General features: G+C 41.7%; 1 protein-coding gene across 1 annotated transcript in view; it reads right to left on the bottom strand.

Annotated features, from left to right (window-relative positions):
• The window catches only part of ITPRID1 (ITPR interacting domain containing 1), a 46,174-nt gene that overhangs the window by 17,805 nt on the left and 13,276 nt on the right, over nucleotides 1–15,093 (bottom strand). The window contains exons 5-6 of the mRNA XM_048950754.1: nucleotides 10,238–10,830; nucleotides 8,024–8,078 (exon numbers count right to left, since the gene is read on the bottom strand). Coding sequence (XP_048806711.1) covers nucleotides 8,024–8,078; nucleotides 10,238–10,830 — 648 coding nt within the window. The remainder of the gene's footprint in view (nucleotides 1–8,023; nucleotides 8,079–10,237; nucleotides 10,831–15,093) is intronic.

Here is a 15,093-nt window from a genome sequence, read left to right on the forward strand (position 1 = left end):
GACAAGGGAAGTAGTGCGTTCCCTACCTTCTGCTCACTGAAAAGGATATACCTTCCTTCCTTGAATTAGTGGAACATCCTCTGCCTCTCCAGAGGAGCTCAGAACTGATGTGTGTGTGCTTTGGTGGCAGCGGTTCTGAAACCTCCAACTTTGCCCAGACAATTTGGTCCATGGAAACCCCTTTAAAAGTATTTAAAGTAGATGGGTCAAAGGTCCCATCAGGTCTGGTAATACAGCATGGCACCATGAATCTCACACGTTGTCACTGAGAGCAGCAGGCACACCCCTGCAAGCTGCCATGCTTGGAGCAAGGCGTCTGCCTTGCCTTCCACTCACAGCTTCTGATCGCTTCCTGCTTGTCCTACACAAGAACACACTGCCCTACAAATGGAAAAAAAAAAACAACAGAAAACTACAAATGAGTAATCTAAGAGCTGAATTTGACGGGAAAAGAGAGAACACTGTAGGCAGTTATCTGTGAAAGATGATGTTTCTGCAGACTGGGAGGTTAGGCGTAGCGATGAATCTAGTCAAAACCCAAAATTGCAGTCACTTTGACAATGGTCTTTTATCTTCCTTCAGCTGATGAAACAGCTTCAAACTTTGCCAGGTCCTCCTCCTACTTTTCCTTGAGAGTCAGTATCACTTCCATCTTATTTCAGCTGAGCTTCAGCCAACTGTCATTAATTCAGATTCATGCCGCTGCCAAATGTCGGGAGAGACGGGTGATGGTTGTGTCTGCTTCTGATGAAAATGAGAGCTAGAGCTGAATGTCATCAGCCTACACTGTAGATCATGTTACATCACAACTTCTCCCAGTAGCAGCTGCACAAAGATAATGAATAAAAAATAAGTGATTGCAGTGAGCCTCGTAGGGCTCTGTGCAACCGAAAGGCTTCACAAAAGGAAGAACGGCTTCTGGCAAAACTTAAAACCTTTGAGAAAAATGAGTGGAAAGCCTCTTTGGTCTTGCAAGGGTCCTGCAAATTCTGCCTGGTCAGCAGCAGACAAAGCAATCAGGAGGTCAGAATACGTGTCTAGCTTTTGGTGGTTGCTTTGTAGAGATCAATTATAGCAGCTCTATTTCCATGGTGATAGCCACTGAACTGTTCGGGAGGCCTAAGAATGTCAAGCTTAGTGAGACTGCCTCTTTTAGTCAGTGATATTTTCCAAGGAGAAATTCTCTGTATGGGTAAGCAGACAACAAGTATGTAGAAGATCCATGGAATAAGAATCACAGTTTTCATCTGGAAAGAACTCTGAGCTCTCTACAGTATCAGATATGACCAGGATAAACAGCAAAGCCCCCTTCTCAAAGGGGTCACTGACAATGGCAGGAACCAGCCCTCTCCCTTAACAGCCATGGCAAAGCAATATGGGAGCATCAGAAGAAGGGTATGTGTGTTCTCACAAATCACTGAAGTAGGATGTGAAGTTGGATAAATTTTGGAACGAGGTTTAAGGTTCAAATGGCCAGTCTTTCAACAGGTGCCATTAGCACGGCATCATGGATGGTCAGGCAAGGCTCTGGTCCTGCTGTGCTCTGTTGAGGGTGTAGGTAGGAATGGCAGAGGAAAAAATATTAGAAAAGGTCTCATTTCAAGACCTCAACACAACTTTTGCACAGCTAGATTTCATTTCAGAAGTTTTCTTATTTAAAAGGCTATGGCTGTTAATCTAAACTGACCACTCAAACTGTGTAGCTGTCCTCACGAATACCTAAGGTATTTTGTATTTCCCTGTATTTCCTAGGATTTAAACCAGCAACAGGTTTTTATAACTTTCATTGGGCCATCTGCCTCAAGCAAGCAGTGTATGCACATCCTTTCCCACTAGGATGAATCAGTCTGCAGGACCTAAAATATGACACATACGCACAGCAAAATGTTACGAATGTGCAATGACTTTTAGGAATGTACTCACTGAAAATCCAACAAGCCCTAGAGGCCCTGAGATGGCTGTCTGTACCTGAGGACTGCAGCCAGAGCCTCTTGACACCACTGGCAGGTGGCTCAGCCTCCCAGAGACCAGCTCAGAAGTGTGCCAGATTTCCTCTATTTGCCGCCTATTTTGTGCCCTGGTGACTGTGGCATCACCACCTCCTGGGTCTCCATCATTTCACAACTTTGCTTTTCAGTGTTGTTCTTTTCTCTCAGTCTCTGCTTTTTAGCAGTTTTTGCTTATTGCTGGGACCACGGCACTTTCCTCAAGGCTTCTTCAGGCTAAAAATTGCATGAAAATGACACAGCTTCCTCTCAGTTTCACTTATAGGTGTCTTATGTAGAGAAGTAAGAAGAATGAAAAGGCCTTCAAATGGCTTGTGGGCAGAACATGGGGAAATTGTAGTCTGCAGCATCATAAAACAAACGGAAGCAAAACAAAACAGCTAAAGGTAGCAGATGACTCCTCTGTGCCAGGTCATCTGCAGAAGATAAAACCACTGCTTTGCAAAGTGGGGCTTCTCCCCACACCCCAACAAAGATGTGCTGTTTGCTCTATATGAGAAATGCCAGTGCTGTGCAAAGGGTTACATCCTACCAAGCCATGAGACCAAAAAGAAAAGCACCCAAGAGCAACTTCCACTCATAACATAGCAAAACTTGTCTTTTTTTGCAGAGAAAGTGGAACTCCATGAGTGTTCTTTTTAGTGTCTTCCTGGATTTTTTTAATTTTTTTTTGGAAGGAGTGGAGATTTTTTTACTGTGAAGATATTTGCACAACGCTAACTCAAATGAACTGCCTCAAGAACATATAGATGTTTATTAAGGATCTATTACTCATCGTGTTTTCTGAAGGGAGACCTCATAACAGGAGACCGTATGTGATCGTTAACCAATTGCAAAGCTTAACATAAATATCAGGCAGTACCAACAGAAGAGTAATTATAGGACATTTTTGAGTTCCAGATTTTGATTGCCACTTTAGCAAGTGTCCTCTTTGGCTGTATCTTTGTATTTCCCTTTTATTCATTCTGTTTTTAAAAGTAAAAATCCCTGTGTAGTCAGCAAAGGAAAGCACTGCGATGCAGGTAGTGCAGTAAATAAGAAACACTAAATAAGTCTTCCTTACACTGAAAATAAAGGCACCTAGAAAAATCCTATACGCTCGGAAGCATAGGAAATATTTGTGCCTTTTCCTCCTGCCCTTTTGAAGAGGTTGCTACTTCAGTCGCAGGCAGACATTACAATGGATAATAGATAACAAAGAGGATTCACATTCTTGGCACTCAGTCAATTAAAAGAAATGCCAATTGCATTCTGTGAATATTCCCATGGTGCCAAACCATAAGAGAAGCCTGTGAGTGGGAGGAGTGAAGGTGTGATAATTGAAAGAATTGCCACTTGATAAGTCACAGGAGCTAACGCTTTAGCTCAGCATGCAAGGAAGCTAGAACGTTCCCAGCTGCTGCAAAAAATGGGTGTACGGGATCCCTGGCACCACTCATTGGGACAAGATGAATCACAAATGCTTCGGTAGTGAGCTACCATGTCACAGGGAGCCAGATGGAGGTGGTTACTTTCCTGATTGATTGCCTCCTGGGCTACCACGGGCTTTTCCAGCAGGCTAATTCCTTTCTGCTGGCACTCGATGCCCGGGTCAGCGCCATGCAGGAATTCCTGCTTCTCGGGTACGTCTCTGCCCCGCTGAGGTAGAGGGAAGCAAAGAAGAAGCGAGAGAGAGAAAGGGAGTCTACAAGGTGCACCCAAGTAACACTGACTCCCTAATAGATGTGGCTGCTAATGAATTTTCAGGCACGTGCTGAGTTAAGGGGATGAACAACGCTGGAACATCCTTTAGTTAAACCCAGTGCTTTACAAAGGCTAATTGAAAAAGGAAGGAGCAGCAGGGGTGGGGGTGGAACAAGGCAGAAGAGGGGGCAGAGGGGGAGAACAGCTCTATTTTTCAAGTGCTGAATATGAAATCCCTGCAACAGATGAGTTTACATGCAAGTCTGCACCTCATCAGGGCAAAGATACAGTGAGTGGAGTCAAGTAATTTTCCTCTGCACACAGCACCCCCAGCCCCTTACCCTGCCCAGCCAGCTTTCTCAACTGTGAGCTTTAGAATATAAACAGCCAATAAGTAAGGACAATAACTGTAGTTCCTGCTGAGAGCTAACTCTGCCTGTCATGCATTTGCTGGGTCCTAATACAGGACAGTGAATAAAGCTTCATTACAGAACAATGGAGTTAGCTGCCAGAGCCTACAGATTTGAATAAACAACAAATAAGCAACATCTGCTCCAGCATATGTGTATGGTAAAAAAAAAGTCACAAAATAAAAGAATTTGTAAATGCCAAAAGCAACACTAAACTGCCAGTGCTACTGTAGAGTGAATTTTTAATTGCACATGCATACAGGCAGGCTGTGGGTATTAGTCTCACATATGTCTGGTTGCTGCCAACCTGGGAGTATAGATGAATTTAATTAAATAAGGATTATCCCTTCTCCCCAGTACAATTACTTATTTATAACAATGATAAAATTGCCTAATAAAAAAGATTGTAATATTTTTTAAAACAGAGCTAGAAAACACTCTGCTTTCCCTGTAAGTCATTTGGGGATGTTTGGGGGTTTCAGCGTCTTTTAAAATTAAGTCTCAGCGTTCTGCCAAGAGAGAGGGAAAAAAAGCCTTATCATAAAGCCTACTGCAGTTAAACAGCCAGAATCTACATTATGGGGAAATATAAAGAAGACACACAGCAGCCAGGGAATTGGCTTTCATGGGGAGTGTAGAAAATTAAGCAATTGGACTAAAATTGAGGCCAGGCTACAGAGCCAAGGGACAATACCACAGGGACAAGCACTTCCATAAGTCACCCGTCTCTAATATGCTCCATCTAGGCAAAGCAGTCTGTTCCTATCTATCTCTATTTCTTCTCACGGTGGGCACCTCATGCTTCTCCGCTCAGGTAAGATCCCATTTCAGCAGGGTCATGCCAGGCTCCAGCACATTCATCATTGCTCTCATACCCCTTCTCACAGAGCCCGCAAACAAATGAGAGTGGGTCCTCAACGCCATCAGGCACTGCACTGGAACTGCCTTGAAAAACAGGCAGCCTGTATCCCAAACGATTTGCAGTCTAAATCTAATTTCAGGCGTGTTCCCCTGGGAGCTGAGGTTTTCCCTGCGTAGGCTCCTGATGGAACCTGGAGCACATTTCCCACTAGCTCCTATTTCGAGGGTCCCTGCTTATGGGTCTGAGACAAATTCTGCCAATTGAGCAGGAATCCTTGTAAGAGCTAGTGTTATTCACTGCTAACGACGGTGCATTCGTAATCGCTGAGTTTCGACTGCTTCCATGATACAAAGCAAATTGAAGTAGTAACAAGAATCCCATGGGTATGGAGGGGCACGTCATTTAGAAGCAGTGGGAAAAAGGCAGAGAACATGAATAAAGCCCATAAAAGAGACTTTAAATTTAGGCCAAGCATCAACAACTCTAAAACAGCAGAGAAAGGAAGAAGGAAAGATTCCTCTCCTCTAAACTCTAAGACATGTTGCTGAGAAGGCAGAAATCTTAAGTGCGGTTCAATTGTAATTGATCACTTAATTGGATAGGAGTCATATCAGAACTAAAAAGAAATGATGACTTTCCTCTTTCTCTGTTATGAAATTTTTACCAAATGCTCAGGTTGCTCCAAAAGTAATGCCTCTATTTATTTCCGTGGACGCCATAACAAAGAGCACAATAACACCATTTGATAGAGCACATTCTCAGCTACAGAATGTTCTTTTTCAATACAGACCCCACCATTAGCTATATACTATATATATTTCCTCCAGCCATGAACAGCCTGCATGCTGTGCTTGTAACAATCTACATCAGCCAGGATTACCCATGGTCACTGTCACTACTGCTGAAACGCTGCCTCACTGAGCTCACATCTACTGTTTGGTCCCCGTAAACATTCAGCAAGCATTAATGACTGTCAGTGAGTGACAATTTTCTGCAATGGAGGAGTTCAATGACACACCTTTGTCTCATCCACACTTCCATGTCAGGCACCATTCTGTCATACTGCCCCTCTGGTGCCATCTGTCACATGGCAACAACATGTAATGGGATTGTGTTGGAAGTTTCACCCCCTGCTGCCATTCCAGCAACATCCACTATGGGTTTCATAGTCAATAGACTGCCAATACAGTAAAATAAGAGGCATTATTTCTGGACCAGCCCTCATACATGCTTATTCCTGTCTTAAAAGATTATTCAGGGTATACAGTTGATTATTTTCTTACATCATGATCAGTATACTTCTATAATCTTCCAATGCCTTTAACTAATGCCTCTATCATTAAATAGTGTAGCCACAATTTATAGCTGGGCAAAGAAAGGAAAAATACTTTCTGGAGTACGATATCACTTTTTAAATATCTTCTCAGCAAGCTATGTCCACATTCTCTTTTGTTCATTTCTCACTGAACGTTTGTCCAAATGGTGGTTTTGACTGCACAAGTCCTGGGGAATTGCTATTCTTTGTACAAATACTGCTACAAGCAAGACTATTGGTATGGGGCTCATCTTTGTTTGTAAAGATCAAGACATTCATCAGAAAGCAAAATCAAAGCGACTTAATGTAACTCAGGTGACAAATTACACAGCCTGCACAGCCTCAAGGATGACATGAGGCCACAGATATCATTGGAGACAAGCAGTTACAGAATGAAAAAATACAACCTTACCAGAAGATGTGGCAAGAGGAATTGGCTGCCATAGGTACAGCATCTATTACAAAATACATACAAACACACACAGAGAAGGAAAAGACACAAAAACCCACCCCCAAAACAAAACTTGAAAACAAAAAGAAACCCTCCAGATCCAAAGGATTTGTGATGTATTCAATTACAGTTATTCAGCTCCTGCATTGACCAAGAAAACTCTTACACACACTGATGAAATCACTGGCTTAACTGAAGTCAGTGGGACTTTGACCACTGCCTTCAAAAGGCTCATGACTTCACTCCTGTACATCCAACTGTTGCTCCCATCAGTGACATAATTAAATGACTGGCACCAATAGATAGCTGAGTTGGTTTTTTTTAAGATATGTATTTATGCACTCTAGTGGCTTAATTATTTGTGCCAGCTCCCCAAAATTGATATAATTTAGTCCTCAAAAGTCAAGGGCTCATCAAACTTTCACCTTTTCTTCCTTTGCTGCTTCATTCACACTACTTATTAGTTCTTTCATACAAAATTTCTGTCCCTTTAAAAACAGAAAAAAAGAAAAAAATTCCTGTCAGTCCTACTCTGAGCATCAATTTAGCAAAGTTTTCTAGAGAACAAGGCCAAACACTCCATATTCTGGAGACTGAACAGCCACCTTCCCCAGTACCACCACCCCTGCCAGCAAATGCTTCCCAGGACCCAAGCTGAGATAGCCTCCAATGGCAGCGTAACATCTGGTGTAACAGCTTCGTGTTTAATCCTTTCACACACTCCTCAAACAATTATTTTCTAACACAATTCAGTGCTTTGTCTGCTCACGTGATGACAGTGCATGTGGTGTAGGGGACTGATGATGGAGCAGGGGCCGTGCTGCCACCAGAATGTCATGGCTGTGTAGTCCTGGTTGAGTTGCATATAGAGTGGTTGCAGAGCTGCTCCAACCTCCAACTTCATGTTTGATCCTAGATCTGGGAATTGGCAGGTAAGGGGTCATCTGGACCTGACAAATGAATCCCTGAGTTGGAGTGAAGCTTTTGTGTCACCTGTAAGTGCAGAGAGGTCTGATTAAAGTATATGGATGCCCCAGACCCTCAAGGCTTTGCATGTGAGGAACTTTCTTCGGGTGCACTCGCTGTGTGTCCCTGACAAGGTGAATCTATTTTACATGCCTGTGATTTATCAAGTCTAGTTTGGCCATGCTAGACTTACATCTAGAATAACACATCCAGTGCCATGAGTGATGGCAGCAGAGAGGGAAAACATATTAGGAGAAGCTTTAGAAGAAACTACGTGGGAACACTGCTTTAAAAAAAAATCTGGCAAAATGTCAGTATCTTAACACTCACTTGAGGTGGTGTCAGGAGTATTTCCACATGGAATTTCATCCTCAAAGCTCTGAATCTGCAAAGGAAGAGGAAAAATTAATATTGATAGTAATGATTAGTGGGGATGGGAGGAAAGGAGCTGGAAAACAAAAAAAAAAAACCCAAAACTAGATGTTTCAAAGTGAAAACATTAAATCTTTCAGCTTGGTTCATTTTGGGGTTGTTTCTTTTTTAAAAATATTTGTTCTTGACATAAAGTAGTCTGTGAAGCCTTCCAAGAGTTCCTCAGGTTATCAATAGATAAATGATTCCAACCTGGAAGTACATTAACAATCTTGTTTGAACAGCCTCAGAGAAACGTCCCTGAAAAAAAACCTGTGACTTAGTAGAAGCCCAAAGACATAACAGCCATATGGAGGCAAATTCCTGCCAAATAGTGGATGTAAGGTCAGAATATTTTTTTCCTCTTAAGAATGAAAACCTGTTTGTCTTTTTCATGGCATCAATAGGAACACTATAACATGATACTGCATAATCTTCCTTCAAGGAAAGTCTTACTAGAAAAGAGGAACCCATTACATGCAAGTAATGCATACACATACAGGCTAGGTGTATCCTAGATGCAGTCTGCAGCTTCAGAGATCTCTAAGTCCCTCCTTGTCAAAGGCCAGGGAGAGAAGGCTCACTCTCTACACAACTGTTTCTTTTTCTCTCTTCCAGACATATGCTAATGGCCACTGTCAGACTAACAGTGTCTAATCCTTTCAGCCAGTGCACTGCTCTTACAGCCTTAATGTAATGATGTGGTAGAGAATATCCAGAAGTTAAACAGTGTGCACACCGCCTAATTGAACATGGTACAATTGTCTCAGGACATCAAACTGAGGAGTTTGCTGTTAGTGCATTCACTGCTCTGTCAATGTCTTCCTTTCTATGTAAACCTCTAGTCACAGAGCTGCAAGTCCAGCATGCTGAGTGCTTTGCAAAGACATACGGGCTGCTTTGGGACTATAAATTTGCTGTGCCAGAGATCTTTGAAAGACACTGTCTCTCCCACTGAGGGTGAAAGTCAGGCCCAGATACCGACTCTTGAGTCAGCTCTGCCCATACAAAGGCTGCACCAAACCTTTCATGGAAAAATATCTTTGTGAAGATTTGAAAAGATAAACATTCTTTCTTCAAGAAGAATGCCACTACCTTAACTTCATCTGTTCCAACGTTTTTGAAACTGGAAAAACTTCTGGGCCACCTTCTCCAGTGATTTTCTGCTCCTTCCTCCCCTCCCTCCCTTCCTCACTCCCAAGTTCCCTGTGTTTTCAGAGGGTTGTCAGCTACCTCGTTTCTCCTACTTTCTATGTTTCCTACAAAAGAACTGTAAGACTCCTTCCTTCTCCTCAATCATGAAGGATGGCTGGAGAGAATGGCCGGGTGGATGGATGGGCAAGAGCGTTCCTGTCAGACCCACTCTGTGTGATTGGAGGTAATCGCACTGTAGTCCTTTTTCTGCAGTAGTGTGGAGAGAAAAACTGCTGCTGACACAAATCTAGATGTAATTAGGGGACTGGCAAGTATCCTGGTCTCTGCTACTTCATGTTGAACCCTGCTGACAACCCACTGTTGCTAAAACACATAGATAGCTGAGTACCATGGACTTTGCTGACAGCAGATATGAGAACAAGCTGCTGTTCTGATTTATTCTGTTTTTAGGATGCTCAGCTTACAGAGTGATAAAATATTTCAAACACTGCTATAAAACCAGGGATAATTTTGTGATGAAACTTTCCGAAAAAGCACACCAGAACATGAGCACAGGGGAAAGAAATAAAAAAGAAAAACCACCAATCCAACGAACTGGTTAATGATTGGATCTGTAAAAATAACCCTTACCATCTGTATTAGTGTTCCTGCAACTTCCTTCTGTAAAAAAAAAAAACTCCAGCAACCTGGCACTGCATAAAACATATTGGCATCTTACACTATCATACTGGTTGAATGAATCCTACCTTAGTAACTTCAGTGCCAACTTCCTTGACAGTCTCCCAACACAATGACAATTCAAAATAATCAAAACCCCAATGAGAAGAGTAAATCCCACTGTTTTTCCCCATAATGCTGCAGCATGGTGTTTGAAGTCATTTACTCTAGCTTCCATCCTGAAAAAGACAATCCAAACCTATATAATAAATACAGGTAGGGAGAAAGTGCCAGCAAGCAGTATACAAAAATCCACCTCACCTCTTCCATTTCAAATGAATCTGGAGGCCTGCAGTTTAGACCTGCCAATTTTTTGAGCATCTGGGCCAAAAGCAAATGGGGCTCTTTTCTTGGCCCGTCTTTGGCAGGTGCCTCACGTGGAGAAGAAAGGTGGAGCTGTTTTGTCACTAAACACGATGAAGCACAGGTTTTCCTTGGCAGAGCTGGCGGGCACTGGGATAGGGGATAAGCTGAGGAACCTTTGTCTCTACAGGTTTGCTCCTGGGACAGGCAGCCCAAGGTAACATGTGCAGAAAATCCTGCCTGGGTTGGTTCCTTCTCAGCAATATCCACACAAAGGTGAGGCTGTTCTTCTGTGCCTGGCATGCTGACTTCCTCAGGTGCCAGCGAGCCCAAGTTCAGCAGTGCTGTCTGCTGAGAAGCCCTTCTCAGGAGCTGACCTATTCTTCTCCTCTTCGCTTGTGTGACCACAGATCTGCTCTTCACAGCATTCAAATGACCGGTCACATTCCCACCAGCTTCCTGTGCTTTGGTCTGCTGGGTGTTCACATCAGTCAGCAAAGATGAGAGGGCACTGGTGATGTGGTCAAGTACTTCCAATTGTCGAAAACGTCCTTAAGTTTGTCATAATGAAGGGCAACATGGTTATAAAAACAAAAACAAAACAAATAATTGGCACCAGTGATTATTCAAACTTGTCACTGCTAAGAAACATACTAAGTATCTGATTAAAAATTGGCTGAATTTTTCTATCTGCTTCTGTTCAGATCATATAGGTCTGAACTAAAGAGAACTGCTGCACAGTTCTTTGTGTCAGCCAAACACACAGTGTTGAGTTCACTGGGACAAGTACATCTGAATGCTGCTCTGCATGAATAAAAGTTACAGAATCCAGCCTGAAGTTCTCCAGCTGGCTGGACCAGACTTGGATGCCATATCTGAGGACTAATTAAAATTCATGAGAATCAGGTTATTATAAAATGTGATCATAAACATTTTCTGCTGGCTGTTGTCCAGGATAGCTGCAAAATGCATACGTACTGATAAATACGTATCGATAAAAATCGACCATACATGCTATGCCCTCATTTTCAGAGCATCACAACATACTTATCTCCCAGAAACTCACAGCTGACATTGTATATAGGTTACCTTTAAAAAAAAAATAACAATTGCATCAAGCTTTTGTAATTTTTGCCATTTTTTTCCATAGAGTAACATAAAAAAAAGAAATGAACTGTGTCTTCCCTAAGAGACCCTGGAGAATTCCTTCTCTGCAACACTATCAAGTTATTTATACAAGGAAATTCAACACATTTGTTTGAGTACTGTGTCTGCCTCCATCCCGAGGCAATGAATATGTCACCAGGACTTCTCCTTCCTTGAGAGATTCATTGAGGACAGTAGATGGCAAAACGCTCACATACTTGGCTGCCATTTCTGTTAGAGAGCAGCCAGATTTACTGCATGCAGGCTGTTGGTAATGCTGCTTCACCAATAATTAAACAAGGGGGTACTTACCACGGATCTGAGTCAGCCTTTTGCATCAAGGATCAATATCACAGTCTGCAATTCCTTACTGTTGCAATATCTCAAGAATAGCCTTTTTTAAAATTCCCCAGATACCACCTGGTTTTTAAATCCAGAGGAAGATGTTGCCATTGCTGCCACTTTTTAAGACATGGTTGAAAGGTTTTGCTTAAAGCTGTTATTTGACCTATGAGCACGGAATGTCGGATAATGTGTTGGGTATTTTCCATGTGCCTAAGTTTGGGACATCGGGGTAAATCATTTTGTGCATCCACTGTGCTATGACATGCTCTCCATGTAAAGCTGTTTCAGCCTCAGTATTTTATCTGGCTCCCACTACATCAGGAGGCCCTAAAAATCACAACTGCTCATTTCCTTTGACTGACAGAGGCAGAGCAGTCCAGACATTCTGATTTGAACCAGAACCAAAACTGCTGCAGTTTGAAATAGTTTTCACATTTTTACACACTGCTTAACTTTGGTGAACTGTATCAAAGAGTTTGTGAAATCTGAAGTTACAAATCAAACGACCAAGAAATGACACATGGACAAAAAAGTCATCTTGTTCATGTGCAATGTCATGAAGAAATTATGTCAAGGACAGCCTCGTTTTCTGGACTTTTTCTTTCCAGGGAAGCTGTTGCTTTGGTTTCTAGGGATGCTCCCCAAGGAGCATGTCTCAAATAGGCAAGAATCTGATACAAGCTCCTTGGTCTCTGAAGCCTGCTTCAAAATAGTCTAAATCTGTACCACAGGTGAGATCCTGAAGGACATAACTGCAGAATCATTTTCACTAAGAAAGTTCAGATGCATCAGCAAATGGCCCTGCTGTAAATAAGATCAATGAATCTTCAACAGAATCTATACTTTTCATAGAAATTCTAATGACTTTACTATGATTTACCAGTTTAGAATTCAGGAGGAAACATTCACAGTTTTGTTACTCCTTCCCTAAATCTGGTACTACACAGGCCAACATAGTTATTTGCACAGACGACCTGCAAAGTCTTCAGCAGGCTCAAAGAGGAATGAAGGAACACAGATGTTTCCAGAATCATTGAGAACTTTCAGTCAGTTTTGTTTTTTTTTTTTTTTTTTTTTTTTTCCATAGCAAATGCAGAATTTGGAAAAATCAAAATGTTCAGTCAGAAGAAGAAAAAAAAAAAAGATTTACCTGAAACTGATGTTCTTCTCATGAAAAAAATAAACGGAAATCTCTGCATTTTCCATTTTGTCATATGTTAAAGTGTTTTCCTACTTATATTGCTTCTTCTTGAGCCTTGGCAATACTGTCATTGCTAGAACTGAAGCAGTAGCTCAGAGAATGTATTTAGCAATTTATATTACATTTCTTTTCTAGGGATGCTTTTACTGGCTAATATCTATCTCCAGTGATGTGCACCTCTCCTTACCAGCTTAACTTCACTATAATGGTGGTGAGGCCCTGGCTAGGGAAGCTGTGGTGCCCCATCACATCAAGGCCAGGTTGGATGGAACCCTGGAAAGTCTGAGCTAGTGGGTGGCATCTCTGCCTTCATCAGGCAGAGGATGGTCTTTAAGGTCCCTCCCAAAACATTCTGAGATTCAACGAAATGGGTGAAAAATCCCTAGAAACAAGACAGAAAACCCTGAGTAAATTTAGATACAGCAGTAAGGAAAAGTTACACTAAAATGAGTGGGGTTTACTTTATTTTAGTTGTCAGATTGAAACACGTAAACATTTTTGAACTAGAATGCCCACAGACCTGAAGTTTTCATAGAATCATAGAATCCCCAAGGTTGGAAAAGACCTAAAAGATCATCCAGTCCAATCGTTCACCTATTCCCAATAGCTCCCACTAAACCATGTCCCTCAACTCAACATCCAGCCTTTCCTTGAACACCCCCAGGCTCGGTGACTCCACCACCTCCCTGGGCATCCATTCCAGTGCCTGACCACCCTTTCTGAAATGTAATACTTCCTCATGTCCAGCCTGAATCTCCCCTGCTGTAGCTTGAAAGCTTTTCAAAGAGTTTCTGGATCAATATACTCAAAAATATCTTTTTTTTTTTTTTTTAACTTAACTTGATTCTCAATTGACTTTATTTCACCAGTTAGGTAATAAAATGTCTCTTCTAATGATGACAGTAACATTTTCACCATCAGTGAATGATGGGGTAAGTTCTTTCAGACCTGAGATAACTTACTGATGAATGACACTGTTGAAAATGCAGCTTATTCTTATGAACTGGACCCCTTAAAAACTCCTTGACAGTGCTTAAGGATCAGCACCAAGCAAGGAGACAATTAACAAACAATTCTGTAACAACACACATGTATTTTAAAAAGCCAAATCAGCAATGGAGCAGCTCTAGAAAACTATCTGCATCACAGTAAGGGAAGAACCAAACAGAAAGAAGAGGATTGCATTAGGAAATGAAGGAAATAGGGAAGTGGAGAAAGATCACTCTGGTATGGAAGCCACTGGTTTTTCTTACCTCACTCTCCTTTTTTTTCCCTCCTTCACTCATACAGTTCCTACAATCCTTTTCCTCATCTTCCACTTTCTTGGACTAACACGTCATACTAAATCAATTAATTTTCTCTGCTATTTCAGGAGTAAGTAAACTGACAGCATTTCTCAGTCATTCACTAATTCAGATAAAACACTTTTCTTTTTTGGTGTATAGAGACAAACGAGAGCAATTTAGTGACAACAAACCAAACTGGGTGACGATATCTGAATTCATCCAGCATATCTTATATGTCTTTAGGAACAGTGGCTTAATATGGGCTTGAAGTCTCTAAAGGTAGCATGCAGTCTGCATCATTTTGGTACTTTTATCTCAATATGAAATGGTCCTGTGACAGTAAAGCAGCTGGGGTACCCTACAAGGTTCATGGAAAGGTAAACACCATGGAGCATCTCTAGACCTGATCTACCTACTTAATTTACAGGGAAGAATCTTTTTCTCTATCATCTTCAGGAAGCTTTCTTCCAAAAGAAGAGCTGGATCACTAAATGCTTGCAAATTTAGGTGCAGTCTTACTGCTGAAGGCAGATAGACTAGATTCTAGAAGTAATCAATTTTCCAAATCTGTTAAACATGAGTTTTCCATTTCTCCTTCTTGCTGTACTTCACTACAAAATTATTAGGCAAGGAAAGGATGGCAAGATTAGAAAACAGAGTTTGCAAGCAAATGTCTTGAAAGCCTGTTTGATGATATCCCTCATAATTTTGCACACTAAAACTGATTCATCCTTTTAGCAGTAAATATTCTCTTGGAATCTCAGTTATAGGAAGGTGCATGTGCTAGATTGCCTATGTGGTCCCATAGACCGACCGACTTCTGATAGGTGTTTGAA

This window comes from Lagopus muta, chromosome 7 (assembly GCF_023343835.1).
Source record: "Lagopus muta isolate bLagMut1 chromosome 7, bLagMut1 primary, whole genome shotgun sequence".
Classification (NCBI taxonomy): Eukaryota; Metazoa; Chordata; class Aves; order Galliformes; family Phasianidae; genus Lagopus; species Lagopus muta.